Raw genomic sequence first — 26,498 nt, forward strand, 5'->3', positions numbered from 1 at the left:
TTAGGCCAGGTACAGCAGCTCACACCTACAATGCCAGCAGTTTGGGAAGCCAAGACAGGATGATTGCTTGAGCCCAGGAGTTCGAGACCAGCCTGTACAACACAGCGAGACCCCCCCCCACCTCTAAATAAGTAAGTAAATAAATAAAACTGTGGTCTAGGTAATAAATGGAAGGAAAGAAACTAACAGAGTTGACTGTAAAATATATAAATATACACACATCTATAGTCTGCAAATGCTTCCTATTTGCAGACTATAAATGCACTACAGGATACTTTTCTGATCTGTGCATTAATCCTTACTTGGCTTTCCTGCTCCCTGGTGCTCACAGACTGAAGCAGGCCTTGAATCTCCATTTCATGTTCCACCACTAGTTTGTTTCGATCACTTAGAAGGTCCTGCAGCATCCTTTCCTTTCGCTGTAGACGCTGGCACAGCTCCTCTGCTATCTCACTCTGCCCTGGTCCAAGTTTGCACAGCAATGTTGCACTAAGATCCTAATGCAGAAGGGACACTGTAAGTTTCCAGAGGAAAGAACTGCCTCTACTAAATATCAAAGGGCTTATAAGAATCTATCATAGAAGAAGGAGGTGTGAGATTCTTGAGAATAAGTATCACGTTTTACTCATTTTTGTTTTACCAGATCTAGCACAGGCCTGCAACACAGAAGTCTCTAAATACATGTCCCAGGAATGAATACAAACAATACAGAAAACTATCTCTGGTGGCCACTTACATACATATTGTTTTCTGAAATAAGCCTTTTTCTATTTGTTCAGGGCATGTAACAATTAATGTTAGATGAGGATAAATGGACACTCCTTTCATTTATTTGTTTTCCCCCAGTGTAACTTTATAGGAGGAAGCATAAAACGAATTGCTGAAAGGAATACTAAACACTGTATTTGCTCTCATAGTGATGGTTTCTATTTCTGTACTAACCACCGGCACATGGTGGAGGAAACAGAGGAGCCATACTGCCTAGGTTGATACTGGATCTGCTACTTATTAGCTATGTTAGCTTGGACAAGTTACTTAGCTTCAGAAGTCTGTTTCCTCCTCTACAAAACAGGGATAATAGAATGTGCCTCATGGCCTTGTGAGGATTCAACGAGTGAATATCCATTGACATCTGAAAACAGCACCTGCCCCAGCATGAACACTGTAACTAATAAAGGTTAATAGCTGCCAGACGGAAGAGGCAATGTTTGGTCTCATTCATTCTCACATAACTTCTTTGAGAAAGTTAATTGCCAACTTAAGTTTCTAGATATGGGGAAAAAAAAAAAATCCCAGTGAAAGTCAATGACCTGCCCAGGCACAGAATGAAATTAAAGACTTGGGTCACAGGCCTCCCGATCTGAAGAGTCCTAATCCAAGGCTGAGATTACATAATCACTGAACCAACTGCCTTTAAGTTAACTGAAGTCTTGCCTCCACTTCTTTGTTCCTATCATGCAGAGATGTCTGTAACTGCTGAATGATACTCTCTTGTTCCTTCTGCCAATGGCTAAATTTGGTTTCAATTTCTTCTTTCAGCCACCGGAGGTTTTGACAGGTAGTAGATAACTGTTCCACTTCCAGGCCTTTGGCCCTCAGGAGACTCTCCATACTCTACAGCCATAAAGAGAGCAATCATCAGTCAAAACGATTACCCCATACTCCTCAGGATAAACAACAAATTACATCCACTTTTAAATAATCTCCCATCAATTTATTTTTATTTGCAAGATGAGAGCATTGATCTAAACAATGCCAAGCTAATCTGTTTTTTTTTTTTTTTGGGTTTTTAGAAACTTTTATCTAGTTTGTGGAGAGATTAAATATAGAATATATGATAAAAGGAAGCATTTTGGAGGAAGTGCACGACACTATAAAGGATTTCTCAAAAAAGTGGCAGGTAGATACCTAAGCTCTAAAATAAATACGCAAAAAAGCCCACAGTAAATATTGATAAACAAGTGTTCTAATTATGGCAATTCATGGACATGTAGATAATATTAAGGTAGAAGACACAATTTAATAGTTGCACCCTAATAATGCTTCAGTAAAAGTAAGAGAGAGAGAGAGGGCAGTGTGTGTGCATGTGTATTTATGTATGAACAAGAACTGGAAATAAATCAGAACTACGTAAACAGAAATCAATATTCACTGGCTCTCCTCACAAAATTCGTATTACAAACGAAAGTAGAAGTGCTAAAATCTCTCACTTCCTAATCGACAATGATGGAACTAGTGACTACTATTTTTGGTTTTCTCCCCCCTTATAAAGCAAAATCCCTGGTTTTCAGAAAATGATGGAGGGGGGTCATGCTTCAGGCTTAGAACATAAGTGGGAGAGGAACACCAAGTCAGAGATAGGTTTTGCTCTCACTTGCATAGTAGTTTCATTGGAGGAGAGGACACCTCTCAGTCTTTCTAAGTCATGATCTCGCTCTCTCACAGCAAGACGAAGCTGGCGCAGTTCTTTTTCTTTCTCTTCTAGAGCAGAGAATTTTTCATCTATAGCCCGCTGCAAGGAAAGGAAGACTCCTAAAGCTCTGTAAGATTTACTATCCTGATCACTCTTATTCCACAAGATGGCAGACTAGAAAACCAAATCCCAGAGCAGCAAATGTAAGTAAACACAAATTTCTATAATACCTATGTAGATAGAATAATCCATAGCATAGTGGGCAAAATGGTGATACATACCTCCAGAGCAACAGCTTTATCATGTATGCGCTGGCGAAGTTTCTCAAGCAACATTTCATTTGCTTCAAGGGTTTTGTCTGAGTTATCTCGATATTGTAGGAGCTCCCGAAATTCCTGAGACCAAAAAATCATTTCTTTTATTCTTTTATCCAACATTAACTAAATTACCAAGTAATTTGTTAGTTATTCAGGACAAAAAAAAAAAAAAGATGTGATCACTCTCCTCAAAAGTAACAAGTTTAGCAGAGATAACAGACATATAAATTGTAAACTATTCTGCAACATACAACAGACACAACACATAGAATTAACTGTTCTGCATCCTAGGCTAGCTACCAGGGGAACACAGGATGCACTGCCTAACTCTGCCTGCAGGTGTCAGTAAAGACCTCACAGAGGAGGTAACATTTGCGGTGAGTCTTAATTAAAGGACTAGGATTTCCTAAGAAGGGAGAGGACTGTATGCTAGAGAAAAAAAATATGCACACTACGCATACAATGAAAAAATTGTACATTCAGTGAAATGTAGTGGATTCAATGTGACTGAAGCTTAGAGTAGGTGGCAGAAGAGATCAGTCTCTTCTTAATGCTCCATTTTCCCCTCAAACTTTCATTCCATCATCAAAATGACTCTGGAAGTTTCTGTAGTTTGTCTTCATCTATTAAACTGAGAACAGTAGCCAAATCTTTTGTCTTCCCAACGCCCAGAAAAGTGTGTGACTCACAGAGGTGCTTAATAACTATTTTCTGAATATTAAGTCTTTATAAAAGACTTCATAAAAGACTGCTTAAATCAGGGCTATATGTACTGTTTCTTACACTTGTTAGTAAGCATCTTAATTCACAAATTATACTTTCTATTTATTTTAAATCCTCTTGATTCCCACCTCTCAATGTTTGCCTTATAGCAGGGACTCAACACTGGTGGAATAATATCTTAAATTTATATAAACAAATTTCAGAGTTCTATGAGCCCAGTTTTCATTGAAATCATGTAAACTCACCTGAAGCAATTGCTCCTTGTGACTCAGACTATGGTTTAGGTGCTGGATGTTTTGTTCCCGGGTTCGAATCTCATTGTATTTTTCAGCCTCCCGGGCACGAAGCTGTTGGCTCTTGTTCTGCAATTCTTCTTGTAGCTGCTGCAAGGCTTTCCGCAATTCCTGAATTAAACATATTAAGAGATCTAAAATTGTCACATGGTTATATATAGAGGCCTTAAAATTTTCAAGGTATATAAACTGAAAGAGCGGTAGAGGATGCCATTATTAAAACTGCTATAGAAGTATTATACATGAATTGAATGGGATATGGAAAATTGTAAAAGTTGTGAATGGGTAGGACGTAAGCTTGATAATTATAGTTCAATACTTATTTTTTGGCTTAAAAAGGATACATGTGTAGAACCATTAAATGAGAATCTGTCCTATGGTAAACCTGGATTATTTACAGTAAGCTCAAGGATAAACTATTCCTATCATCCTTTTTTCTAAAGATCTCATAGAGACCATCACTCTTCTTTCTTAGCTTGCCATATTTATCTTTCTGATAAGAAAGTCAGTAACCTTTAAATCATCTGTTACTTTAGAGAGCTCCCAAAATACATATTCTCATCAACCAAACAAATCTTGGGAAAATGTTTCCTTTAGCCAAATAACAAAAAGTTAAGAATTATTTCTACCCCCATCCTCCACCACTCCCTGACCCTGCCCAGACATCTGAAATTTTAATTTTTTTTTTTGAAATGGAGTCTCACTCTGTCGCCCATGCTGAAGTACAGTGGTACAATCTCGGCTCACTGCAACCTCCGGCTTCCAGATTCAAGCATTTCTCTGCCTCAGTCTCCCGAAGTAGCTGGGATTACAGATGCCCGCAACCACGCCTGGCTAATTTTTGTAATTTTACTAGAGATGGGGTTTCACCATCTTGGTCAGGCTGGTCTTGAACTCCTGACCTCATGATCCACTGGCCTCGGCCTCCCAAAGTACTGGGATTACAGGTGTGAGCCACTGTGCCCAGCCGAAATTTTAATATTTCAAAAGGAAATTCAGGGCTAATATTTAATCTCCAAACCACTAAACCAGGGAGATCCTTCAAAAATTACACTTTTAAACCTGAGTGTTAAAGAGCTTAAGAAAAGAGACCACGAAAAAAAAATCTTTTAAATCTTAAACATATACGCTCTAAGCTAACAAGATAAAGGAACCATTTAAGAATTGTGCATTTTGGCCCAGCGTGGTGGCTCATGCCTGTAATCTCAGCACTTTGGGAGGCCAAGGTGGGCAGATCACCTGAGGTTGGGAGTTTGAGACCAGCCTGACCAACATGGAGAAACCCTGTCTCTATTAAAAATATAAAATTAGCCAGGCATGGTGGTGCATACCTGTAATCCCAGCTACTGGGAGGCTGAGGCAAGAGAATCACTTGAACCCGGGAGGTGGAGGTTGTGGTGAGCCAAGATTGCACCATTGCACTCCAGCTTGGGCAACAAGAGTGAAACTCCGTCTCAAAAAAAAAAAAAAATGGCCGGGCATGGTGGGTCACGCCTGTAATCCCAACACTTTGGGAAGCCGAGGCAGGTGGATCACAAGGTCAGGAGATCATGACCATCCTGGCTAACATGGTGAAATCCCATCTCTACTAAAAATTCAAAAAAAAATTAGCTGGGTGTGGTGGCAGGTGGCTGTAGTCCCAGCTACTCAGAAGGCGGAGGCAGGAGAATGGCGTGAACCCGGGAGGTGGAGCTTGCAGTGAGCCAAGATAGTACCACTGCACTCCAGCCTCGGTGACAGAGTGAGACTCTGTCTCAAAAAAAGAAAAAAAGAAAGAAAATAATTGTATATTTTATTATTCAAAAATAAAAAATAAAAGACAGGGCTGATTATTATGCATGTCATTCCTCTGACCTTAGTGATTCTTCCCCACTTTTCTGACTGGTTTTAACCATCCTTCAAGAATAACCTCAGATGTCTCCTCCTTCATGAAGCTTTCCTTGATTCCTTTTCCTTGACTCCTTTCCTAGATATTCCTGTAGGACTCCATATATACATCCCCTTCAGAATTTACCACTCTGAAACTCAGCTTATGCGACTGTCTCTCTTACTGAACTATAAGTAACTTAAATGAAAGGAGCCTGTGCTATTCATCCTTGTATTTCCAGGGCACAACTCAATATGGTGATCACCCCTCAACCCAGAGGGGATACATTCTAGGACGCCCAGTGGATGCCGGAAACCAGATAGCACTGAAGCCTGTGTATAACTGTTTTTTCCTGTACATAGATAACTATGATAAAGGTTTACTTACAAATTAGACATACTAACAGATTAAGAATAACAATAAAATAGAAGAATTACAACAACATGCTGTAACAAAAGTTACGTAAGGGAGGCCAAGGCAGGCAGATCACGAGGTCAGGAGATCGAGACCATCCTGACTAACATGATGAAAACCCGTCTCTACTAAAAATACAAAAACAAAATTAGCCGGGCGTGGTGGCGGGCGCCTGTAGTCCCAGCTACTCGGGAGGCTGAAGTGGGAGAACGGCATGAACCCAGGAGGCGGAGCTTGCAGTGAGCAGAGATCACATCACTGCACTCCAGCCTGGGAGACAGAGTGAGATTCTGTCTCAAAAAAAAAAGTTATGTGAATGTGGTCTCTCTTGAAATATCTTAATGCTTTTTGTCTGTGGTTGACCCCAGATAACTGAAACCATGGAAGGTGAAACTGTGGATAAAGGGGGACTACTCTAACTAGCATATGGTACAAGGGCAGCAAGTGTCGAACTGAAATACTTAGATTATGCAACTGATTCAAGGGTTCAACACAAACTATCCTGCTAAAAAGTTATTATCAGGGCAAAATCAGCATTTAGGGCAATAAAATAGTTAATGATTTACCTGGTTATGTTTCCAAGAAGCCTCTTTCTGCTGTTCACTCTCGTGTGCCGCAGCCTCTACAAACTGCACACATTGTTTGGCGTCAGCCAGTTGGCGCTCTTTCTGTCGTACCACCCTCTGGAGCTTCTGTATTTCCAGCTGGCTGCAGAATAAAGCACTCTGAAGATCAAGCAGAGCCACCTGTTGCTGAGCTGGGGAAGTACCCTCTGAGCTCTGAAAAGAGAGTAGAAATCACAATCACAAGGAGGGCAAGCACTGAGCTCCCACGAAGACTGAAAATAAAGTCAAGACTGCAACCAAAATGGCACATCCCCAACTGAAGTGTCTCCTGTCCTATGTGACCCTCACATACGTGAAGTTGTCCAAGCTGGCTTTGGTGCAGCATTTCTCGAAGCTTTGCCATTGTGTCATTTTGTCCTTCAATCACCTGGTACAACTCCTCAGTCTGAAAATGAGAGAGGGAATATCAAACATGTTAGTAAACCAATTATAAATTCCATTATCTCACCTATACAGATTTTAGTAATGTGACTATTCCAAAATATCAATCGAGGTTAAGCTACAATATCTCCAGGCTAAGATAAGTCTGACAATATTCATTTTGACAAAATATAAAATACTTGTCTACTTTGAAGGGACCAATTGTTTCCACAGAGGTCCTTGATAGCTAAGTATTTTACCTCACTTTCCCTGCTCTTCAGAGTTTCCTTGAGGTTCTGAATTGTACCATCTTGCTTTTGAGACGACTCCTGAGCACACTTTAGTTCATAGCTCATTTCATTAAGTTTCTCTTGAAGAATCTGAATTCAGCAAAGAAAAACAGTTTTTTAGGTCAGTGATGTCTTTTAGTCTCAAATGAATAAAGCCTTTCCTCAAATCTTGGATTTAAAGAATTTCTTAGGGGATATTACCTTGTTATTTTTCCCACATATAGTAACCATTAAAGTGGTAAGTCAACCAGCAACGAATAGTAGCAAGAGAAATGAAATACTTCCTTCAGTACTAAATTGTCTCAATCTTCATGCACTGTGATCTCTCTATGATGGCAGCCATACTAGGAACTTGTCCACATGGACCAAGTAGGCAAGTGGTTCCTAGTATGGATCCCTTATACAAGGACCAAAGAACTTCTGCTACCTAGCATAGGAGAGGGCACTATAGGGGCACGGAGGCCACAAGTTCAGCATCCCAAATTGTAGCAATTTTCTTCTAAGCCAGACATTAAAATTCATGGGCTAGAAAGTAGTAACAAGTTAAGCTAAAATAAAAAACACAGACCTCCTATCTCAGTGCCTTTTACAGTGAAAGATTGCATGTAAGTTTTTTTTTTTTTGAGACAGAGTCTCTCTCTGTTGCCCAGGCCCGAGTGCAGTGGCATGGCCGTGGCTCACTGCAACCTCCACCTCCTGGGTTCAAGTGATTCTCCTGCTTCAGCCTCCCAAGTAGCTGGGATTACAGGCGTCTGCCACAACGCCTGGCTAATTTTTTGTATTTTTTAGTAGAGACAGGGTTTCACCATGTTGGCCAGGCGGGTCTCGAACTCCCAATCTTGTGATCCACCTGCTTTGGCCTCCCAAAGCACTGGTATTACAGGCGTGAGTCACTGCACTGGCCTGCATGCAAGTTTTAATTACACACCTGAAAAGCACCAGAAATTATGATCTGTACAGAACAAGCTAAAATCTTGATAAGAATAAAGGGAAGAACTACACTTTTACATGAAATATTCCCTAGAGCACAAGGAGTACACAGTATCCATCTCCCAAGTCCTACACAGGTTGACAGACTCAGGCTAGAGCCAGTCACATCCTCAGGAAAACCCTGTCATCTCCTAGGGGATAGTACTAATCATACCTTGTTGGTGGCCTCTGTTTGCTGGATTTTTTCCTGGAGTTCTGCCAAGTGGGAATCAGATACAGACTGCTGAGTTATAGTGGTCTCATGTGAATTCAGCTTTTGTTGTTTGAGTAACTCTTCAGTCACGGGCTAGGAAGAAACAGCAAAACAAGTAAGGTGAGTTAAACACGGCCAACAAAATTTTATTTCTATCTTCAAAAATATCTGTTGCATCTTTTGCCAGAGATTTAGAGAATCAGATTTGTTGCATAAATTATCAGTATGAATTCCTAAAGACAGGCCTGTTCCTTATTAAGAACACTGATTCACCCCCATTTGTACTATGCTTCCCAGCTTCCCTTTCCACTTTTCCCTACCAATTCACACAAACACTACATGTTTATTCACTGAAAGCAAGTAATTCAGAGTTCAATGAGAAGGGGAGGATGTCATAAAGGAGATGATCACAATGACCAAATATTTGCTTTATTCTATTTTTAATCAAGGAGTTGAAAAGGCATACTCATCAAACTTATACTACTCCTGAGAGAAGTTACATTTCAGCTACCTTTCTTACAACATGCTTGTTTCACATGATTGGAAAAAATTGGCAGATTTTGATATGGACTATATATTAGATAACAGTATTTTATCAATGTCTAATTTTCTAAATTTGATAATTGTACTGTAATTATATAAGAGATGTCCTTGTCCTTAGGAAATAATGCTGAAGTATTTAGGGTAAAGGAGTATACTATCTACAACTAATTCTCAAATGGTTCAAGAATTTTAAAAAAATACTGTGCAAATACAGAGAGTGGGAGAGTTTATAAAGCAAATGTGACAAAATATTCGCAACTGGTAAATCTGGGTAAGGGATATATGGGAGTTCTTGGTATTTCTCTTACAACGTCTCTGTACATTTGAAATTATTTCAAAATAAAAAGAGAATAAACTAAATTTAAAATAGATATGCCTACTTAAAGGCAGATTTATAGCATAAGCCCAGATAAATAATCCATAGTGAACTGGGAAGGAGACATATTTTATAGGAATATCGATTCACTTAAAAGATTCAGGAGAAAAAAAGTATGATTTACATATGTGACAATTTGTATATGGGACAATAAGATAAACTTATTGAACCATTCTTAGTAATCATTACAAGCTAAGGATGTTAAAATAAAACTTTACAAATTTACTGCGGCAATTACATTTAATCTTCCCGCCTCCATACCCTCTTCCATTCCAATTAGGAATATAAATTCATTAAGGGAAAAAAGACAACTGCTATTCATTCTTTCTTTTGCTCACATTTTCAGACTTGATTACCACCTTCAAGGCAGTGGAGTTACAGCTTACCTTAAATCCCTTCCTGCTAGCAACCGACTGGAAACATAAAGATTTCAGAAGAAAAATCTTTTCTATTCCTCCAGTGCTATTTATCAACTTTTCTAACACCTACTAAATGCTATAATAAGCAAAGCACCATGTGAGGCACTATGAGGAATGCAATGCTGACATAACATGTATCTGTTGCACACTAACTATGTGCTAGGCACTGTCCTGAAGATATATCATGCAAGACAAAGTCCCTGTGCTCTTGAAACTTATATTTTGCAGGGGTTGGAGGGGGGAGTACATGATAAACAAACAAGGAAATGCAAAAAATATTATGGACAAGCCCTACGTGGCAAAATAGGAAAGCATAATACAGAGTGGGTGGTTAAATTACTCTAAATTGCTTGATCAGAGAAAGGTCTTTATGAGGCAGCATTAAGTAGAGATCTGAAAGAAAAAGAATCAGTCCTGCAAAGATAGGCACAACAATCCAGGCAGAAAGAACAGCTAATGGAATATGAGCCTGGAAAAGAGAAAGGCCTCTGTGGCTAGAATAGCACTCTCTAACAGAAATATAATGTGAGTCCTGTATGTAATTTTTAATTTTCTAGTAGCTTCAATGAACTAAGTACAAAATAAATAGGGAAACTTAGTTTTAACAAAATATTTTTACCCAAAATATCCAAATGTTATCATAAACATGTAAACAATATAAAATTATTGAGACACTTTACATGATTTTTCCTAAGTCTGAAATTCAAGGCATATTTTATACTCACAGCCCATCTCAATTTGGACTAGCCACATTTCAAGGGTTCAACAGCTCCTGAGACTAGTGGCTAGCTTACTGGATAGCCCAGGGCTAGAGCATAGTGGGCAAAGGGGATAGGGACACTCAATGAGGTGGAGAGGCAGGCAGGCACCAGGTCACATCCAGCTTCAGACAACGGGGTTAATGAACTGGATTTTGTTTTAACTGAAATGAGAATAGACCGCAGTTCTTTAACAGGTAATCACACATAAGTTTTGAAAAGATCACGCTGTGGTGAATGAATTATTGGGGAGCACCAATAGAAGCAGAGAGACCAGGCGGGAGGCTGCTGCGGTAGTGCAGGTGAAAGACTATAGTAGCTTGGGTTCTGGTGCTTAGTAAGGGAGGGGGAAATAAATGGATAGATATGGATATGTTTTGAAAGTATACCTAACAGGACTTGCTGGTGGACTGGATAGAGGGAGAGGGAAAAAAGCAGCAAGGATAACGACTTCTGGAAAAATTATTTGAGATATTTGTTGTTGGGGGTATAACAGGAAGCCTTCACCTGAGGCAACATGAACTATGTCACACCATGGGCAAAGTAACCGCATTAATAGATATTGACAACGATTCTAACTAATAAATAAATTTACCATTTACTTAATGATAAAACCACCTTTAGAAAATTTGGCTTCTTACTTCTTCAGTGTAAAACAACAATAACATCTACAGTAAGATATTTTGAAATTCAAACTACAACAGGCAGAATTAAAGAAAAGAGCTTCAAGTTTAACATGGCAAAGAAGGTGATCATATTTATTTACTTAAAACCAAACAATCTTAGAAACTTTATAAACTAACCATCTGATCCGATCCTATTTTACATACAAGGAAATGGAAACTTAGAGAAGTAATTAGTCCAAGGTTTCCTGGGAAATCAGGAAAAAGATCCAATTAAACTGAACTGGATTCCCACTCAGGTTGGGAATGTATCTCTCATTTCTATAAACCCATTGCCTACCATAATGCTGGGAATACTGCAGAGATCAAAAGTTTTTGTTTAATGAATGAATAAGAACAATAAAAACAAACGAAAACGGGCCTTCAGTGGCTCTCTTAGAAATACGACTGTATGTAACATATATTCAAAAAGCAACTTTAAAGCCAAAGAATGCCACACGAAAATACATGAATCTGAATCTCACATGAATCAATCTTGACATGAATAATCATAAGAAACCTCTTTTTCTATAAATAATGTACTCACCTAAAAGTTGGAAGATATTTGTTTCTTCTTTATTTGTAATAATTTACTATTTTACATCTCAGAAAAATGTCCTTGCAGATAACAGTTGCCGAAAGAGCACTTAGCAAGTACCACTAAGCCAACAACTTAATGAATTCTTGTGAAGTATCAAGTACATAAAACAGTCACTCCTACAATGATAGTGTAGCCCATGAAATAAGTAATACCTGATTTGGTAGAATCAGTGTTACTCTCTAGACACTCAGGTACTAAAATCATGTGGAAATGTTAATATATTTTAAATTAAGTCACTTTTCACTCAGAATTAGGACAAAGGCTTTCCAGTATCAGAAAAGAGAACTGCTTCCAGGTCTAGTGTTGCATAATATGAGACTTTTAGGCTAAGGGCAGTGTTTAGACCTTTTGTGTTGATAGCATTTTTTCTTGGCACTTTCTAGTCCTCACAGTAGTGAGTTATAGATCTCAAACTGCTATAATTGTCAATCCTATTGTTAATACTAGGAGACAGACAAGAATCATCGACTACCATCAAATTAAAGGCCTAATCTTTTACCAGCATCTAATGCCAACATCTTCCAAAGGGCCTGATCCACTTCCTATAACTAAAATATGAGTGCGATAAATTTACCATAGTCACAAAGGAGCAGACCTTGGCATTGCAAGGTTTAAAGCAAAGATCTCCTGTTCTTTGACTTTAGATAGAAAGGGAAATTGCACATGGGCCAGAGCTCATTGCTGTTTACTAAGGGACCACACCCCTCCCATCATAGCTTTTCTAGTTCAGGGCCAGACAATAAAGAAGGGAATTACCAGCTAGAATAAGGCTTCAAACCTTTCTTTAGCTATCTGAATAGCTTTAGGTTGTCATACATAAATTCTGTAGAAGGGAAATAAATTACTTTGTGTAATATCAGAATATCAGTAAGCAGAACTACACTGTTAGTTTTCTTTAATAAATAAGAAAGGAACAAAGAAAAAGAGGGAAAGAAGGAAAGAAAAAAAGAAAGATGAAAAGCAATCAGGAGGAATTCTGATGTCAATATTTAATAGTGCATACAGTATGGTAAGTGGAAGATTAAACAAAGGAATCCAAATGACCTTACAGAAAATCTTGCTGTTTAAGATAAAAGGTTTTCTCCATATTTGTGGCAGAACTGAACTAAAGGAAACATTTTTTTCTTTCATGGTTTCGTGTTTTCACAAGCTAAAAGGAGAACTACCAAAAAAAAAAATTACATTGTTTCTATTCTTTCCACATTTGTTCAGAGAAATAGACAAAAACCAGTCTGCCATTGTCCTATCTAGCACTGGTTTTGTCATAAGGCTCTTAAGGAGCTTAAAAGTAACCGGATTTAAACAATAGATATGCTGCCCATTTTATTTACAAACAGGTTGGGCCCAATTCATCTATTTTCCCTGACATCTCAAATTATTAGAGAAAATGGTATAATAATTAAATGCCACATTTCTTGAAACTGAATGACATTTTCTCCCTCCCAATTTTTGTTTTTCTAGAAACAGTAAACAATGTAAGAATGTAAGTTAGGTCACAGCAGAAAGGTCATATGCTACTATTTTAAAGCTCTAATGTCCAAATTTAGTGAAGTAAAGGGACTTGACCTAAAGATACAGTTACCATAGTTTATATATGTTCATTCAGATGACAATTTTTTTCACGTAATCTCTAAAAAATCCCCCAAGCATCCTTAGGTTAGAGAAAGAGGGCTCCTGGTTTTAAAAAAGTACTTACTTAAATTTATATACTTCAGACAATGGGGTTTAATGTATAGAATTAGTGTCTTGCCTGAGAATGGTCAGAAACCTTTGTCTCTGCATGGGCTAAGTTAGTTAAAGAATGAACTTTCTTTCCATATCTCCAAATTGAGGGACTGCCTGAAGATGATCTTTAAAATTCTTCTCAACTCCAAAATCCGGTCACCAAAATAGAGTATTTTATTTAAATATGGAGAAAAAAGACCTTGTTTTGGCTGTTATTTTCTCAGTCTTTATGTAATGTTCTACAATATTGGCCATACTTGGTGGCGGGTTGGGGAGACGAGTTTATTTCCCATTCATCCTGGCCCAACTAATTTTAGACCCTAATAAGAAAACACCATGTTTAATTTGTAACACCTATGTCTGGTCCAGAAATACTGTAAAGCCCAAATTCAGCTGAGGCTCCACTGAAAGGAAAAGCAAAAGAAAAGAAGTACATACATTTTATACAAATGAAAACGCACTGACTTTTTACCTTTCATGACACTTTCATCTCTGCTGTTTCTCATCTATGCTGCTACTCATAATTTTGTGTAAATTTAAAAACTTTTCTCCTGTTTTCTGCTTAGGTTCTTATGGTGAAAGAAAGTATACATACCACAGAACTACTTTCCAAAAGTTTCATGTGACCATCAACAATGTTACTTATCAAGCTCTAAATTTCTGGAATGATGTTGACCAGTAGCAGGCTTTCTAAAAATGCCTTCTAGATCACATCTACCTTTGTGACAGTATCGCTAAATAAGTTGTATCAAGTGGAACATGCCAGTATGTTTCACAAAGTTAACTGAACCTAGCATTTACTGTTGCTATAGAAACAAACTACCATAGCTGAATTTAAAAGGTTGGTATAGAATCAATTGGGCAGACATGAATGGTTCAAATTAAGCAACTGCCATCCTCTAGTCATTAAGAATTCAAGACTATAATGAATGAAACTCTCCTCTGATCCAATAATGGGTTAATCCTTTCTTAATATCAAATATCTTCCAGTAGAACTCAGCAGAGTTCTGGCTGTGAACAGTTTATGCCTTAACGTTTTGAGTGACAATACTGTACTTGAATACTTGAATTCCTGTCTCTTTTATGAATGAGTCATCACTAATCCTCAAATGAACTATTCATTATAATAAATATTGTCCAGATGTTATAATACTTTACTGGTGGATTAATAGGTTTCCCCCAAACCTTTTACCTTATGCTCTAATCATTTACAGGCATTTTGCGGATGAAAGCTTCAATGCTCTGGGAAGAACTAACTAGAGAACTAACTGCCTTACAGAAAGCCATTGGGAGGAAACGTCTATAAATCTGAAAACAAGAACAAATTTTAAAAGTTGTTAAAAAAAAAAAAAAAAAAAAAAGAAAGAAAAGGAGATAAGAGGAAAAGTTCTAGTGCCAGAAATGAGATTAAATGTCTTCTTTTTACAGGATAAAAGTGAAGTGGGAATCTTTACCTTTTTGTTTTAAAAGGTATACAATTTTGATAATGGGAAGGCCAACAGATTTTACAAAGACTGTGAAAAGCAAATTATCTGAGTACGAATCACGTTTACTAAATGAGACACAGAAAAGGTGCAGCAAAAATGGGCTCATGACTAATTTTCTCAAGTCTAGAATATTACTAACCTCCACCTAGACCGAAATCATGTGAAGCCAGAGGCCAGCTAGCTATAATCAGAAAGGCACTGTGTAGCCGTTTTGTATACCTGGACCCGGAGCGGCAAATAATCTTCACAGAGATCATCCCACAGCTCCTGCAGGTCTGAAAGCTCCAAGGGGTAACTCACAGGTGTCTTGTAAAGGGGTTTCAAAGACCTGTTAAGGAACCCGGAACTAACTCCATCTGTCATGCTATGGCCAGGCTTGGCTCCAGGTGGGCTGGATTTCACTGGAATCGGAAGCCTGCTCCCTCGGGGGCTCTGGATGGGCTTATAATCAAGACCTTTAATCATGCTAAGAGCTAACTCCAGCTTGTGATTACACCCATGCGGCGGAGCCTGATCATCTGAACAACAGTCACACTTTCCAAGTTCCTTTGCACTTCTCTCAGTCTCCTCATCTTTCTGTTGTGGAGGGCTAGCGTGGACGCTTGCATCCAAAGATTCCACAGAGGAACCCGGCGTCTCTTCCTCCATGCTTTCTCCATCTGGGGGTACCTTTGTGCTTGCTAAGTCGGGTGGCCCAACCTCAGACAACGCTGGTTCTTCAGTGCAAATGCTGGTCGACCACCTGCTAGAAGGGCCACAGGAGATACTTCTGGCCACCTTTCGAGGTACCTTACAAATGGCTTCATAGTCAGAATCAGCAACCCGCAAAGCTGCACAACCACGGCATCTCCTGGGTCGGTTTCCAGGGCCTTCCGAACCATGGCAACTGTGTGGCTCCTGGATCTGATCCTCATTCTCCACCCAGCACTCAAACCCTGAATAGGCGAAGTCCTCCTGGAGCAGTGCAGAGTATCTCGCATCAGGTAAGACAGACATGTCAACCGTCCCATTCCCCGCCTTGACCTCCGGGCCAGAGTCATCGTTATTCTTCCGATACATACTGGCAATGCAGAACTTGAGGCGATCTTTCTCCAGTAGCAGCTTTTGCAAGCGCTCAATAGAAAGAGCTTCGATCCGGGCAATAACCGTGTCGAATCGATAGATTCGATCAAGCATGAAAGCACACTTGCTGCAAGCGAACTCGGCTTTGCCATCGCGGGGGACATCCTTGCCCAGGACGTGCGAAAGCAGAACCTGGAGGTTCAGCTTGGACGCTGTGTGGAAGATCCAGCGCCGCTGGTTTCCACACAGCTCTCGGGCACAGATCCTGCAAATCTCCTTCATCTTCCCTCCTAGCGGGTGCCAAGCTTCCTGAGGCGGCGGCGGCGGCGGCTACTGGATGACCACTCAATGGCTCTTCGCCGCGCTCTGTCTCCCGCCTCAGTGGTCTCCAGTCAGCATGGCACAGCCCAGTGGGGTCCTCACTCTGCAGGGGTGCACCCCTACCCCGTGCGCCGGCTCCGGGTACCACAGCCGTCAGCCCCGCCCCTTGGGCAGGGGGCGGGCGTGGAAACGTCTAAGAGGATGCTGAGTGACAGAGGCGCAGGCCGCGCTCCGACCCTGCCATGTCTCTCCCCAGCTGTCTCTCCCGCCAGCCGCCGCGTCCTCAACGTCCTACCCTTTTAACAGACTGGGCTCCCGGAGCAGCAGCGGCCCGCCGCGCAGACTCAAAGGCTCGGGGATTGAGGATCAGATTTCAAGATGGCGCCAGCGGCTCCACGTCTGCGGCTTCCACAAGGCTCCTCTGGGAGCTGTAGTCCGGTCAGCGGGCTCCCGGCTCTGCGCATGCGGGGTGGCCAGCACGCCCCTCGCCCCCACTCCGGTTGCGCACCTGGCTCACTGGGAGTGCAGAGCAGAAAGCACTACTGGCGCGGACCACAGCCAGCCGCTTTTATCTGCTAAGAGCTCACCTGAAAGGCGCACCAGTGCCCTCAAGGATCCTCCCGCCTCTGCAGGATGTCCCGAGGCTCCTCCTCGCGGGGAGGAGAAGGCCGAATCCCCTCCCCCTGGATCCTCGGACAGTGCCACGTCCTCCGGCTGCCAGCCGGGCAGCGCCGCTAGGTACCGCTGCGCGCCGCCGCCGCCTCCAGCCAGCAGCCCCACCTCTCCCGGCCTCGCCCCGCCTGGGTTCTAAGGCCCTGAGACTGCGAGGCGGGCGGGGGAAGGCTTGGTAACGGAGGGGCGGGTGGGGCGGGGCCATGCAACCCTTACCTCGACTCTGAACCGGAATGTCCAGAAAAGAGTAGAGGACTGTTTCTTCCTTGATGTGGGTGGGGGAGGGTTAGCACCCTTGGGGGACTTTGCCCTACTTTCGGTAAAAAAGAGCACTGAGCAGTCACCTGAGAAAGCGTCCTGCAAATACAATGTGAATCTGGTTAACCAAGATCTTGAAGATAGTAGAAGGGAAATGTGCTTTTTCAAGGATGCAGCCAGCCGCGAGTAGATTACCGCCACTGAAGTCTCTCCCTCAGGTAGAGGGCATTCATTATTTTAGGGCAGGGGAGGGTAGACAAACACTAGCGCAAAAGACGGAGCTCCTTTCGGCAAGAGCTGGAGTGTCTGGGAATGCAGCTCGCGCCAGAAAGGACTGGGAACTTCGCTGACTTCGGTGAGAACCCTGTCTTACTCAGCACTGTACAGTGGTAGGTCCTCCACCCTTGGGTCTAAAACTTGGATTGCACACAAAGAGGAGGGAAGCTAGAGCCCTGACTAGGTGGGATGCAGGTACCTCCGGCCATTTTTTTTTTTGAGTGCAGTGGCGCGATCTCGGCTCACTGCAACCTTCGCCTCCCGGGCTCACGCCATTCTCCTGCCTCAGCCTCCCGAGCAGCTGGGACTACAGGCGCCCGCCACCACGCCCGGCTAATTTTTCATATTTTTTTAGTAGAGACGGGGTTTCACCGTGTTAGCTAGGATGGTCTTGATCTTCTGAGCTCCTGATCCGCCCGCCTGGGCCTCCCAAAGTGCTGGGATTACAGGCTTAAGCCACCGCGCCCTCCGGCCATTTTTAATAAAGAATTCTCTTCCTGACTTGAGAGGCATTCAGACACGGAACAAGAGGAACAACCGCAGCAATCACTTGCAGTCCCCTAGAGCAGGCCATTTCTCAGTTCTAATCATGTTAAATTTTTTTTTTTTTTTTTTTTTTTTTTTACTAACTTGACCTTGTAAGCTAAGGCCAGCAACGTCTAAGTTTTTCTGAACCTCGTCCCCAGGACAGAGCCCATCCTCCTAAACCTGAAGACATCCAAATGCCATCTATGAGAGTTCATAATAAGCCCCCCAAACTTCATATTGAAGACCAAATGAGATAATTTTGAGGAAATGCTTTAACCATGTTTAGCTCATTAAATAATGGCTATTATTATTTTAATATGAATTGGAATATTTTAAGTCACTTTAAAACATTATGGGGCTCTGCCTACATAAGATTGTATTGTTCTCTTAATCACCAAAGCAAAATCTTGTAGCTCTATTGTAAGAGAGAAAGACAGTACTTAGAGCTTTGGGCTTAGTAGGCGATATGATTTGAATATATGGCCCCACCAAATCTCATGTTGAATTGTAATCCCCAGTGTTGGAGGTGGGGCCTGGTGGGAGGTGTTTGGGTCAGGGGGGCAGATCCCTTATGGGTTTGTGCTACCCTTGCAATAGTGAGTGAGTTTTTCTGAGATCTGGTCATTTAAAAGTGTGTGGTGCCTCCACCACCCCATCTTGCTCCTGCTCTGGCCACGTGACTTGTTTGCTGCAGGTTCACCTTCCACCATGATTGTAACCTTCCTCAAGCCTCCCCAGAAGCCAAGCAGATACCAGCACCATGCTTCCTATAAAGCCGGCAGAACTGTGAGCCAATTAAACCTCTTTTCTTGATACATTACCTGGTCTCAAGTATTTATAGCAATGCAAGAATGGCCTAATATCATAGGCTGTAGAATTTTGCATATGTAATTTCATCTACTGAGTGTATTCTGACTCAAAAACCAAGAATATAAAAGGGTTTCCAGTAAAACTACAGCTGCATTTTGCCTGCCTCTAGGTATGTGAGCTTCAAAGTTGGAAGAAATTAAGCAACGTGCTTTGGAATCTATGGTGATCTATAGAAAGGCAAAGAGTTTCTGGACTTACCCTGACTGATGGAAAGACAGACTGCCTGCCAGGACACTACCTTGCCGTACCCAGTCTTAAGTGTAATCCAGATCTTGTTTTTTACTGTCAATGCAAGCCACATTTTCCTATTAGGAAAATGTGAATGAAACAAAGTGCTCTTCAAGAGCAAACCCTGAATTATACTTTGGGTTATTCTCTGTTCTTCAAAAGGATTTTGCATCTAACTGATAGTCTCCAAATTTTAATGACAGTATATAGATAGCTTGGTGTAGTCATACAGGTCAATACAAATGGTGAAAAGGCAAATTGCCATTGAAGAATATGTTTGCTATAAGTAAAGATCAATATACTGAGAAAACTATACATATCTAGACTTCCAAAAACAGATGGGAATAAACCACTCAGCAATCAGAAAATGTGAAGATGGCAGTCTGTTCACTTGCAGAGAAAATAGTTCAAAAATGTATCTCAAAGTCGATATAAGCTGTTGTACTAGAATTAGTCCCTATATGAGCATTTGGTATTATGAAATAAGGTGTTCCCAACGAAAAGATCACTGGTATATAGAAAATAAAAATTTAAAAATAAAACTTAGGAAAATTATGTGATAATAAATTTTGCACTTCTTGGTCCTTATCATTATTATCTTGTGGTCAAGAGTTTGCAGTTGAACTGGTTACCTGTGGTGGGGCTATGCAAGGACATTTACTTTTTATTCTATATACTGTGTATCATTTGAATTTTGGACAATGAATGTTTATTCAGGTATTTTAGATTTTATTTAATTTAGAAAATATTTTATAGTTAAAATAAGGGCTGCCAATTTAACACACTAATATAGGGTCTAAGTGGTAAAACTTGAACCTAAAATAAGAATTTTTATACTAAATATGATGATATATAATGTAAGAAGATAACTTATATAATAACAAAAGTTCAAAGGGGATCCACAAGTTATTAGTAATGGTTATGTCTAGAGAGTGGAATTATGGATATTTATTTTCTTTCTTCCTTATTTTCTATAATTTTTTACATTACATATTTTACATAACTTACAGTAAGTACTTAACTGCTTTTGTGACAAGAAAAAAATATAATTGTTACTAAGAAAAAAGGTAGATGAAACACATTTTAGTGTATTCATACAATACAATACAGTACTAGCCAGCAATGAAAAAGAATGAACTCAGATACATGCAACATGGATACACCTCAAAAACATCTTAAGTGAAACAAGCCATATGCAAATGAGTACATCCTGTGTGATTCCATTTATTTGAAGTCTGACAACAGGTCTACGGCCGTACTACCCTGAATGTATCTGATCTCATCTGAAGTCTAAGCAACAGACTATAGAAAAAACAGATCTATAGTGATATAAGTCAGGAAGTGGTTGAACGGTGAGAGACAGGGTGAGAAGTGATTGAAAAGGGGCACAAAGAAATCTTCTGAGGTGATGAAGCTGTTCTGTATCTAGTTTTGGATGAAGGTAACATAGGTGTGTAGAGTTGTTGAAGCTCATTGAATGGGGCACTTAGATCTGTAGATTGTATACATATTAGTATATTTCAATTAAAAAGATTAAAAGGAGTAAATAAGTTAAAACTATGTATTGCCCCAAAAATTTTAATTTGAGGGATTTCTTTGGTGGAAAGTCACCCTACTTTAAGAACAGTTTTGAAAATTAGGAAAATACTATAAAATATAGCCCAGAAGAAATTCTGTAAAAGACCCAATTGCAAATTAAAAACTTAAGCCTATCCATATGAGCTTTTTTTTTTTTTTTTTTTGAGACGGAGCCTCACTGTGTCATCCAGGCTGGAGTGCAGTGGCGCAATCTCGGCTTACTGCAACCTCTGCCTCTGCCTCCCGGGTTCCACTGCGCCCCACCTTAGGATAATATTTTATATGCATGTGTGCACCAAACACTTATGATTGAAGCAAGGCATGTTGTTAAGGTGAGACTTAGGGCTTCTTTAATGATTTAGTATAAAATTATTACTTCTAAAACTTAGTGAAGGCACATAAAAAATTTGAGAATAAGCTTCATATTGTGATTAAACAAATTATTAATTTTATATATCAACAGTTCACCCTGAACATTGATGGATAAATACATTTATAAGCACTTCTTTGCTTTATGGCCTAGGTTAAGTCACTTATATCTGGCTTTTAATTTCCTAATCTACAATGAAATATGTTGAATTTAAACGGCAGTTTTCAAACTTAAGCATGCATCAGAATCACCTGGAGGGCTTGTTAACATAAATTATTGGGACCTACCCCCTTGAGTTCCTGACACAATAAGGTCTGCGGTGGGGCTCAAGAATTTGCATTCCTGACAAGTTCCCAGATCATGTTGATGCTGCTATCTGGGAACCATACTTGGAAAACCACTGAAGGAGAACTATCCTAAGCTGTATGAGACAAAAGATCAGAACTTCTGCAGATAGAAAAGCACATCAATGAAGAACTACTTACAAAATCTATGTTGAATTTAGAGAACTGTATCCGCATTTGGAACAAGATTTATAAATATTACTGTGGTGTGGGGTCTTTCGCACTATCTCTGTTTTGACCTCTAAATGTTGCAGTCACCATAGTCACTTTTGCACCCCCTGTGTGGCAACTGGGTGGTAGTGTTCTAAGACCTACTTCTGGGCTGAGAGGGAGTTTCCAAAAGAATTGGAGAGGTGGAAAATCCCCATGTCCCAAACCAGTTGTATTAAGTTTCACTGCCCTATTTATGACATTGGAAATAACTATTCTAATTACTAAAAAACTGTGCACCAAAAGAAAAACATGATTCTGGTAGAGAAACTAAGGCAGATGAGAAAATGCAAGAATGTCAAAGTAAAGCCAGTTAGGCTTTGTGGTAACACACAGGCAGGTGTGTGATTTCCCTGTGCTCTTTGAAACCTTTAAGAAGTCAGAAACAATCATGCTTTCCATTAATTAACAACACAGCATTTTGAAATGCTTGTTTTAAAGCCAGGAGATTTCCAGTTCATCTGCAGATTACAGTAGTATGCTTCTCAGCAAAATCCATCTAATAGTAAACATTAGAGTCTTTCAGGTTATTAAATACCCATAGGTTGTTAAGTAAATTTTAAAGTATTTGTTAATCAATGAGCAAGAATGCAAACATACCTTTTTGTCTCTTTTCAGTGAGCTTTCAGTTTAGTTAAAAGGGAGAAAAGGTGCACGCTACAGTTAGAACAATTGACTGGTAAACTAAACGGTACTGAGTTCAATTTAGTGTGAGTACAGAAAAAGTTGAGGTTAGTATGGGCTGGTATAGTTGAAGGGACAAGAGTGGCACTTGAGATGGGTGTTAGGATGAAGGAGGCCAAGGAAGGGACTCCAGCAAAATAAAATAGCTTCATTAAAAGCCACGGAACTTAGGTTAAACGCAGTGCTAGCCTGTAGGTAAAGGGAGATGTTGGGGATTTTTGAATGACCAGGTTCATCCACACATACATCTAATCCTCTATAGTTGTTCATTCAAAGAACATGTATCAAGAGCCAACTGTAAGCCAGACACTATGCTATGGAGTGCCTCGGCAACTAGAATTTGGTTAATGTTTTGACAAAGGCAAAAGAACTTGGACTTAATGTTATGGACTTAAGCAGAGAATGACATGATGAAAACCTTTTTTTAGGAAGATTACCCAGGCAACAGGATGGATTACACTTTCAAGGAGAACTTTGGGATGGCTACAGGAAGATCTGCTAAAAAGACCCTATAGTTATTCATGTGTGAGGTAATAAAGGTCTGGCATAGAAATGGAAAGAAAGTGGTAAATATGAGAATCACCTTGAAGAAATGAACAGCAGGACTTGATGGTGTATATGCAGAGAGGACAAAAGAAAAGAAAGGGTTTAAGATGGAGATAATGGTTTGGAGTCTGGAAGACTGGTAGAAAGTAGCATAAATAAACAAATGTAGGAGTTGGAGCATCTGTTTGCAAAAAAATAACACTTATTTGGGACATGCTGAGGTGACTGAGACAACTAAGTGGAATACTAAGTGGAGCAGTTGTACAGTCAAAGCACAGGTGGGAGGGGGAAGTTTCAAGAATGATAGGGATGGTTAACATTGTCAAAATCTAGAGAGAAATTAACAGGACAGATAAGGTGAGGCATAACATTTCCTAATATGACTGGGTGCAATGGGTAGACTTATAAACCAAGTGGATTTGAAAACATCAGAGTAGACATTTACTTCCCAGAATCCTTCCCTGTCAAGCCAAAAGCTAACTTCTTTTCTGTCCTTTTTCTGAACATCTCTAGCATGTGTATCTTGCTTCACATTTTCACTGCACTTTCCATTTCAGGTTCTTGAAACCTGATACCTGAATTGTATCACACAGCCTTAGAAGCTTACCACTATAATTATCGTGCACGTTATTTGCAGAACATTCACAGTAAAGATCCATCATTGTGCACTACCTGTAGGTTGACATTTCGTTATCTCTACAAAAAGATCCTAACCTACTTCCCTTCCAGCTTCATCTCGTACTTCTTCCCTAGGCAGATGGTGAGAGGGTAAATGTTTGGATATAAATTTGTTTTTTTACCTGTGTAATGTATCTCTGCCTCCCTCTTTTCTTTTTTTTTTTTTTTTTTTTTGTGAGACGGAGTTTCACTCTTGTTGCCCAGGCTGGAGTACAATGGCGCGATCTCGACTCACCGCAACCTCCACCTCCCGGGTTTAAGCGATTCTTCTGCCTCAGCCTTCCTGAGTAGCTGGGATTACAGGCATGCACCACCACACCCAGTTAATTTTGTATTTTTAGTAGAGACAGGGTTTCTCCATGTTGGTCAGGCTGGTCTTGAACTCCAGACCTCAGATGATCTGCCCACCTCAGCCTCCCAAAGTGCTGGGATTACAGGCGTGAGCCACCGCGCCTGGCCCTCTCCTTCCCTCTTTTCTAATCTGATGATCAAGCCCTTAGCATTTCCTTGACTCTGGAATTTTTGCAGAGCAAAGAGCAGAGGATGTTTGAAGCCAAGTGCATTTCTAGACTTTTATGAAATTTTAAGCCCATTGAGAAGATTGAGCCAGATGTCCCATTGGTGAAGAGAGGAGAGAGAAAAGTTTTTGAAGTCAACGAAGAGGAGAGAGTGACATTTCACCCAGATGGAAAGAGACTGGAGGTCAAAGAGTAACAAGTACCCACCTCCATTCCATATCAGTGCCCTGGAGAAGCAGCAGGACCTCAGAGAGGGAAGTAATGGGGTGACTTGGAAAGGCTGCACTTTTCAGCAGGGGATTCTGGCTCCATAAAAGGTTCAATATAACAAGCTTCTAGGGTTGGCAAAACCCTGCTTACTGAGGCAGGGATGCTTTAGTGGGAAATCGATGATCAGAGTAGTCTCGTTGGTGCTTTGGCACCTGGTGAAACCTACGGACCTTTAACTAGCTGAGAAAGCAGGGATAGGAGGAAATACCAAACGCATGAAATTGGATTTCTCACCATCCTGACTCAGACAGGGACTTTAAATTGATGACTGCCTTAGATTTATGAACTAAGAGTCATACACTGTGTACCTTTTGTTCATTGGTGCTCAGTCCTAGACCCTTTTCACCTCTCTGTTCTCTTCTGGTGTCATCTCATCCTTTCCCATCTTTATACTGGTGGCTTCCAATTTATATTTTTATTGTAGAATTCTCCTCTGAGTGCCACTCTCAAATACCGGGTTACCTATTTGATACCTACATGTGGATGTGTCATAGACATCTCAAAATTACCGTAGGAAAGACTGATCTCCTGATTGTTGTCTTCCCCTTGTTTAAAGTGCCTCCCTTTCCTCCTAGTACTTTATATGAGGAGTCAGAAAACTATGGACTGTGGACCAAATCCAGCTCCCACCTGTTTTTGCAAATAGAGTTTTGTTGGAACACAGCCATGTTCATTCATATGTGTTGTGTATGGCTGTTTTTATGCAACGATGGCAGAAACTTTACAGCCTGCACAGCTTATTTACTATCTGGCCCTATACAGAAAAAGTCTACCAATCCCTGCTCTTTGCTTTCTTCAATGTACTTATCACAATTTGAAGTTATGTATTTGTTTATTTGGTTATTTATCTGTCTCCTTCATTAGAAGGTAATTCTCTAGTACCTAACAGCACCATTGCCTAGTCATGGAAAGCACTCAATAGTCAATGACTAGAATGTATGAATGAGAAAATGAACTATTATATACTAAGATTTTATTTTGGTTTTTTGCCTTAGCACAAAATTTTCATCCTTCCTTACCCTCTAATGACTTCGTATCTTTTTTGTTGTTGTTGTTTTGTTTCGAGATGGAGTCTTGCTCTGTTGCCCAGGCTGGAGTGCAGTGGCACTATCTTGGCTCACTACAACCTCCACCTCCCAGGTTCAAGCAATTCTCCTGCCTCAGCCTCCCGAGTAGCTGGGATTACAGGCACGCATCACCACACCTGGCTAATTTTTGTATTCTTAGTAGAGGCAGGGTTTCACCATGTTGGCCAGGCTGGTCTCAAACTCTTGACCTCATGATCCACCCACCTCGACCTCCCAAAGTGCTGGGATTACAGGTGTGAGCCACTATGCCTGGCCCTAATGACTTCATATCTTAAGTAATAGAGTTCCAAAATAATGAGTCCCCTCAACTTCTTTGCCCTCTACTCTATCCTCCTTTCAGATTAATCTTTCTAAAGCAGAGTTCAGATATCACTCTCCTTCAAAGAAACCTGGAGACCCAATGACTTGCCCATTAATCATAAACTTCTTTACCTGCCTCTTAAAGTTCTCTGAATCTGGCTCCACTCCATTTTTCTGTCCCCCTATATTCTATTCCTGCTACTATTTCTCTACCCTGAACTTCCCTACCTCTATACTTCATACACTTGGAATATTCTATCACTACCACCTCCACCTGTCACAATCCTATCCACCCGTCAAGTATTTCCTTCAACCTGCCTTTCTAATTACCACCAAAAGACATCTTTGTCTTCTTCCATCTTCCAAAATACTTTTTGTACATACAGTAATTTGTATGTCATTTCTCCATCCTGCCTTCTCCCCATTAACTGGTAAGCTACTTAAGAAAAGGAACCACAGCTTTCTCATCTTGGTTATCTGCTATGGTTTGAATGTTTGTATCCCCCTCCAAATTCATATGTTGAAATCTTAACCCCCAGCATAATGGTATTAGGAGGTGGGGGCTTTGGGAGAAATTAGTGTCCTTATAAAAAAGAGACCTCAGAGAGTTAGCTAGTCCCTTCCACCATGTGAAGACACA

The 26,498-nt window shown here is 40.4% G+C and overlaps 2 protein-coding genes and 1 long non-coding RNA gene across 38 annotated transcripts in view; 2 read left to right on the forward strand and 1 right to left on the reverse strand.

Moving 5' to 3' along the window:
• LOC102127036 (NBPF family member NBPF4) overlaps positions 1 to 26,498 on the forward strand; it is a 635,890-nt gene that overhangs the window by 108,505 nt on the left and 500,887 nt on the right.
• Positions 1 to 26,498, reverse strand: part of PDE4DIPP2 (myomegalin) — a 220,654-nt gene that overhangs the window by 63,940 nt on the left and 130,216 nt on the right. For 27 of the 34 annotated variants that reach the window (XR_012415703.1, XR_012415747.1, XM_073997257.1 and 24 more), the window contains exons 9-17: positions 8,448 to 8,579; positions 7,274 to 7,393; positions 6,946 to 7,038; positions 6,594 to 6,806; positions 3,699 to 3,857; positions 2,695 to 2,808; positions 2,375 to 2,512; positions 1,435 to 1,614; positions 303 to 497 (exon numbers count right to left, since the gene is read on the reverse strand). Coding sequence is in view for 32 of the 34 variants with exons in the window: in XM_073997257.1 (XP_073853358.1) it covers positions 303 to 497; positions 1,435 to 1,614; positions 2,375 to 2,512; positions 2,695 to 2,808; positions 3,699 to 3,857; positions 6,594 to 6,806; positions 6,946 to 7,038; positions 7,274 to 7,393; positions 8,448 to 8,579 (1,344 nt within the window). In the remaining 2 variants the exon portion in view is untranslated. Of the gene's footprint in view, positions 1 to 302; positions 498 to 1,434; positions 1,615 to 2,374; positions 2,513 to 2,694; positions 2,809 to 3,698; positions 3,858 to 6,593; positions 6,807 to 6,945; positions 7,039 to 7,273; positions 7,394 to 8,447; positions 8,580 to 15,276; positions 16,787 to 17,027; positions 17,177 to 26,498 lie in introns of those variants that run through there. The other 7 variants (XM_045382515.2, XM_045382147.2, XM_045381815.2 and 4 more) reach the window with 2 other exon arrangements.
• LOC135967992 (uncharacterized) overlaps positions 16,956 to 26,498 on the forward strand; it is a 100,305-nt gene continuing 90,762 nt past the window's right edge. The window contains exons 1-3 of one of the 3 annotated variants that reach the window (XR_012415954.1): positions 17,332 to 17,759; positions 18,869 to 18,960; positions 19,154 to 19,294. This is a non-coding gene — a long non-coding RNA (uncharacterized lncRNA). Of the gene's footprint in view, positions 17,760 to 18,868; positions 18,961 to 19,153; positions 19,825 to 22,886; positions 22,989 to 26,498 lie in introns of those variants that run through there. The other 2 variants (XR_012415956.1, XR_012415955.1) reach the window with 2 other exon arrangements.

The sequence above is a fragment of the Macaca fascicularis genome, chromosome 1, assembly GCF_037993035.2.
Source record: "Macaca fascicularis isolate 582-1 chromosome 1, T2T-MFA8v1.1".
Taxonomy (NCBI): domain Eukaryota; kingdom Metazoa; phylum Chordata; class Mammalia; order Primates; family Cercopithecidae; genus Macaca; species Macaca fascicularis.